Raw genomic sequence first — 6,000 nt, forward strand, 5'->3', positions numbered from 1 at the left:
ACGCTGATCCTAGCATATGCAGGACGCTTGTCATATATTAAAGAAGTAAATGGCCCGGCTCACCTATAGTCACTAGTAGCTCAGTGGTTAGAGCACCCAACCGGTACCTAGGAGGCCTTGAATTCGATTTCTGTCTGGGACTCACTTTTTTTTCTTTGTCCCAGATTTATCACCTGTCACCAAACTTAAGAAAATACCATCTTTATTATTTATTATGCAAAAATTGGAAAATATAAGCATGCATATATTACGATTAACTTAACGGTTTGTTTCCCTTTACTAAGACAAAATTATTTCAAAGTAGTCGCCGCATGGAATATAGATAAAAACAAGAAAAGCAAGGCCCTTTAACTACACGTATTGACGCGATCTTGTTGTAAATATCCTTACTATTAATAGCTCTCTGCAAAATGATTTGAACTTCTGTTTCTAAGCTCTAGTAAATTGTGGTGATCCTGGTTCTCCATCAAACGGACAAAAACTTGGCTCCCAACATTGGACGGGCCAATCTGTGTCGTTTATTTGTCATCCGGGATATCACTTGACTGGACCGACTACAAGAAAGTGTCTGCCTTCTGGTAGCTGGAGTGGTATACAGCCATCATGTAAGCAACTTTATTGCATACCCTATAACGCTATATATATATGTAATTACACATTACTTTTCATAACAATGAATGGAGGTCTGTAACAAGTAAGTTGTAAGAATGCATCAAAAATGAAATTTCTTAGGAGAAACCCTAGCTGTTTGATTGAAAAATATATACAAAAATAGACAAACAAAAACAAGGCAGGAACAAAACAAACAATTAACGAAGGATAACGGAGCTTATTTTGCTGTATTGTTGTTTTGTAACTCTAATTCCTTTAAATGACCTTTTTATGAAAGGTAAAAAAACTTGTCCTCCTGTGGAAAGACTGCGGAATGGTCATACTCATGGACAACAGTATTGGCAAGGAAAAAGCGTTTCATTCACTTGTAATCCTGGTTACTTACTAAAAGGATCATCAGAGCGTCACTGCCAGTCGAGTGGTACTTGGACAGGAGTTCAACCTTCATGTACTGGTGAGAGGTATTTTTAAAACTGACAACGAGTCAAAAAAAATAAAAATTTTAAACTGCTGTTTACAAATTTAAATCCTGAATTCGTAGTTTTAAAATTTTGGACTCAGATTGAATTATGAAGTTTTGACTTTTAAAAGTGTCAAATATACTTTAACATTAATCAATTAATCAAACAATCATTTAATAAAAGTTTTTTTTTTTCACTGCATCTGACACAGCGAAGCATTTTCACTTTTTCCGTCGAAGAACAATTTAAGCAGGTTGTGTCACAGCGTTTACCAATTTAAGATCTTCTCACGTACATGTGTATGCAAATCACAAAACAGCAACATGAAAAAGAAAAACATAAGATTTCATGACCACAATGATTTCATCAAGCTTTTTGGAACATATTCAGAATGCTGTTTTTTTACATATTCGGCTAAAAGAAACAAACCGATTTCAAAGATCGAAATTAATATACCTTTTTTAAAGCGTTCAATACTTGTGCGCGAAATTATTAAGCTTCGATACCAGTTATAGCAGAATGATTGGCAACATTTTGTCGCGATATCCAGGCACCGCTATGAAGAAAAAGGAATGTTTCCCACACCGGATAGACCTAAGTGACCAACTAATTAATAGAAAAACTTTATTCTGACTACCGACTTACACGAGACATTCAATGTGAAGAGTTTATTGAGGATGCGTCATCTGATGCAAAATGCATCCTGATTACAATCTTGAATTTAGCAACAAACAACAGTTCGTTCTAAGAGTATTAAGGTGTGTGCTACGCCAGATACGAAAAACCACTAAAAACCACCCTTTAGAAGTGGCCAAAAATAAGTAGAAACGTATTCCTCATCTTATGCAGCAGCACGAGACCCCGAGGAAAGGGCACTAAATAATCTAAAGCATTGGTGAAGAACTTGTCCCACGCTCGTGTCATGTAGAATAATTTCTTCACTATTTATCACCGATCTACCATCTTTATTATTTACAATCTAAAGCATTTTTCAATAGACTTGTTACAAAAGCTAAACAAACAACACTTAAAAGAAAAATAAATGCAAGCGAAGACGAGGACTGACGACGTAGAATGACCTAAATCTCTCGCCAAAACTCATATATAGCTAGACATCCCATGACAACCCGCGAACCTCTCAATCGTGCCGTCAGAATAGTAATTTCTGTCTAATTCATTCATTCAACCGTCAGAAATAGTATTGGGTAGGAAAACCCGTTTCGTTCACTTGTAATCCTGGTTACTCGCTAAAAGGATCATCAGAGCGTCACTGCCAGTCGAGTGGTACTTGGACAGGAGTTCAACCTTCATGTATTGGTAAGAGGCTTTTTTTGCCTGGATATCGGTTTAAACTGAAAAATTCCCAGCAAACGCACAACGCAAATGGGACCCAAACGCGAGCGCTATGTTGAGGCAAATGCTGAAAACGTGAGCCACAGTTTCAAACAATTCTTATATAATATCGTCCCGCTTTTTAATTCAACTAATGATGACGAAATATTTATAATTTAGAGAATGCGTGTAAACGAGTTATTTTTTATGTTCCGTTTTCATTTAGTTATGGCCTGTCACTGTACTTTCACATGGGGAAATTGGAGAGGGAGGGGGGGGGGGGGGGAGGGGAGCCTACGAGATGTCTTCACATCAATACTCTCCCTATTAACTAATTAAAAAAAATGCTTGTTAGCTATTTTGGTAGGGACCACGGTACAGTCAAACATTATCCAAGGCAATGGATTTTTCCTCAATTCCCTCAGACCATTTTTTGAACCCGTGGGTGGTTCACTTCGACGTTGGAATCTGTGTTACCGCGCCACTTTACACGGCTGGGCGTCAAGAACATTTCATAGTAAATGTGATGGAAGGCGTGACACCATAACTTTCATCAAAAAAGGCCAGTACGTATTTGGTGGATACGTTGACATTCCTTGGGGTATGTAAATAACGTTAACAGCAATTTTAACTGATGGACAGTTTCAGTAACATTATTATGAAAGAAACGTTCGGGGTAAATAAAAGATGATGATTCTAATCTTTTAGTGTTTACAGAGCTACAAGGTCTTTACAAATATATACCTCTCCATATTCCAGAACATTCCTAATTATGTCTAATTATACTTCAATGCAACTCGTATATTTCATTTCGTTTATGTACGTCAAGCCATTTCCATTGAATAGTCCGGTCTTTCTGGCCACTGTCCTGCTAAACGCAATTGGGTGTCTTTGAGATTGGATCTTTGCTGCAATATTTGCAGCATCCGTGACCATTTTACCGAAAATTACTGCTTCAATCATGCCAAACAACAGATTTTCGGACTTTTCGGCAAAGTGTATCTAAGTAAAGAACGCAGATTCACACAAAAACTGATAGTATTCTCATTCATAGTTATGACGCGGAATTCAGAAGTGCGTGGATTACATAACCCCATTTGTTTATAGATAGTTGCGTTAGGTAATGCTTGATCACAATCACCGTATTTAAAGATCCCTTTGCAGAGTTTCGGGTATTTCGTAAGAGATATGCAAGCCGGGAAGTCCGGGAGAATTTTCGACCCTCCCACGTCCCCCTCGGTGACGTAATACACAGCTTTAGTGCTTTCTGAACCAGTCCTCATTGACTCGGCCACAATATTTTCCCGTATCGATCTTATCCACGCCGGACAATGAGCGTAATGATTAATGAGTGAAAATGGTATACTATACACATTTTGGACTACTCGGTTATAATTTTAGCTTGATTTTATTTTACTCAACAATCATTTAATTCTTGTAAATTTCTGAATTTGGGGAAAAATTAAAACGACGTATATGCTGAAATGCTTTTGGTTAGGATACACGTGGCCATAAATACATATTCACTTCCATATTTAACAACAATGTTCGGCGCGAATAGAGATTACAGTAAGGAATAAAAAAAATATGGTTGAACACCATGTGCCTTAAAATAAATTAAAAATTAACGCCTCTATAAATTACATTGATTGAATTAATTTTATTTAAGATAACTAGGTAGGGGGACGGATCAAAGAAAGAACCAACGCAAAGTAACTGAGCTTAAAATTAAAGCCTTTCCCGATGATACGCGTTTTGATTATCAAACAAAAGAAAGCGTTAATATTCCAATAGGAATTTTCAAATTTCTTGTGCGCTCCTTGCCATGGTGTAACAAGAACACACAAAACAATTAACATAAAACAATTCACCACTCCGTTAATTCTGAACCTAATTGCTAACCGGAATGATTTCATCGATCGGATATCGTAGCGCCTGGACGCTTACTTAATTTTGGTGGCCCAAGGGAGGGCGCTTTTTTCTTTTTTGGCTTTTTTTAACATCTGAAAATTAAAACAAAAGATAATATTTTGATAGAAAGAAATTGGTCCTAATATTAAAATAACAGTGGAGACACTTAGAAGATCAGTTCTTTTGTTACGTGGAAAATATATTTACAGTTTAGAAGGAAGTTGAACTACTAATGATCTCAATGATGACTATTATGGTACTGTAATTAAATTTAAATTGTTGGTGCTTTAAATATCGGGCATAAGGTGCGCTTATTAATAATATAATATGATAGTGCGCTCAGCCATCGCGGTTTGTCACTCAGTCAGGGTCTGATAAAACTCCTTGCAATCTCTAAAAGGTTTTCACTTCTGACACCATGTCGTTAGGGGCTCTAAAGCTCAAAACTAAACAGAGAACTCAACGATACACACTATAGAAACTATGTCTGACATTAGTCCACTTGTCCGTGAGAAGTGGGGTGGCCCACAAGAAAGTCAGGGACTCCCTTGAGGGGAACCCCACAAGTTAGCATCAAACACGTGAGGGGTCCTCAAGTCCATACTACAACAGGTGGTCTGTTTTCGAAACCAAAAAAAAATGTTACCATGGTTACTAGTTGGGTAAGGCCTCCATACCACATAAATATGATGGAGATCGGCCTATCCCCTTCTTCCGACATTTTTCTTTTCTGCCTGGATTTCCCAGTCACAAACTGTTAGCTTTAAATATTTTTGTCTCGTTAAAAAATACAGTTTTTCGACTGTGACGAGAATTTTTTTTAGACTTTTCCGTCTTTGTTTCAATCGATTCAGGTCATAACTGTCAAATCCTATCGAGGCATTTACCAGTTGCTTGGAAATAATTTCAAAGCCTTTCAAACGGGATACTGTATCTGAAAATGTTCTAGTGCACACAAGAATACCACATAATTAAACTCTCAAAACATAGCAATATTTAACCCGAAACAAGTCCTAGAGCTGTAAAGCAAACATTACAGGTCTTTAATGATAGTTTTAGATACAAAACAAGTTTTACAAAAGGGGTTTATAACCGGAAAAGTTATATCTTTCCTTTTTTAACAGCTATACCTTATTCTATTTTTCGTCTGGTATTTGGGTGGGTGGGGGACTTTGTTTGGGAAAAGCCTCTTTTGGAAAAAGGAAGGTGGTTCTCTTTTCGAAGTTTTATAAGCTCTGAATATTTATGTACATTAATGATTTTTGGTGGGCATCGGTTGCGGTGACATCACATTCGCCCGGTCGATTATGTTTTCTTTTTATCCTTTCAAAACTAGATACCTGCTTGTCTCGGGAGATGTGCTAAAAAGAAAATAAACAACACAGTCATATTCCGGCATACAAACTACTAACATGGAACAACAGGTTAAATCAATGGAAAGCGCGGGATCGTGTATCTAGAACGGTGATATAACAATAGCAAGGTATAGAGTTTTCCACGGCGACGAAATATGTGGACTGCTGTTAGGAGAGGAAAAATGATCATGATTGTTTGGTTCATTTTATTTATTCGCTTTTGCTGATAAAAATATAGAAAATGCAACATAGAAGTTTGGTGACCGGATTGGCAATATAAGAAGAGAGTCTGGATCGGGTTGATGGATTGTTAGCTATCAGTCAATATT

The 6,000-nt window shown here is 37.1% G+C and overlaps 2 protein-coding genes across 4 annotated transcripts in view; one reads left to right on the forward strand and one right to left on the reverse strand.

Annotated features, from left to right (window-relative positions):
• The window catches only part of LOC144665657 (CUB and sushi domain-containing protein 3-like), a 546,049-nt gene that overhangs the window by 200,374 nt on the left and 339,675 nt on the right, over positions 1 to 6,000 (reverse strand). The gene's annotated exons all lie outside the window — the stretch shown is intronic.
• LOC144665675 (roundabout homolog 2-like) overlaps positions 1 to 6,000 on the forward strand; it is a 28,842-nt gene that overhangs the window by 4,752 nt on the left and 18,090 nt on the right. Inside the window, exons 7-10 of one of the 3 annotated variants that reach the window (XR_013572998.1) lie at positions 435 to 605; positions 890 to 1,066; positions 2,267 to 2,390; positions 2,761 to 2,890. Coding sequence is in view for 2 of the 3 variants with exons in the window: in XM_078526956.1 (XP_078383082.1) it covers positions 435 to 605; positions 890 to 1,066; positions 2,761 to 3,006 (594 nt within the window). In the remaining variant the exon portion in view is untranslated. Of the gene's footprint in view, positions 1 to 434; positions 606 to 889; positions 1,067 to 2,266; positions 3,007 to 6,000 lie in introns of those variants that run through there. The other 2 variants (XM_078526957.1, XM_078526956.1) reach the window with 2 other exon arrangements.

Source organism: Oculina patagonica, chromosome 9 (genome assembly GCF_052425735.1).
Source record: "Oculina patagonica isolate OP01 chromosome 9, crgOcupat, whole genome shotgun sequence".
In the NCBI taxonomy this organism is placed as follows: domain Eukaryota; kingdom Metazoa; phylum Cnidaria; class Anthozoa; order Scleractinia; family Oculinidae; genus Oculina; species Oculina patagonica.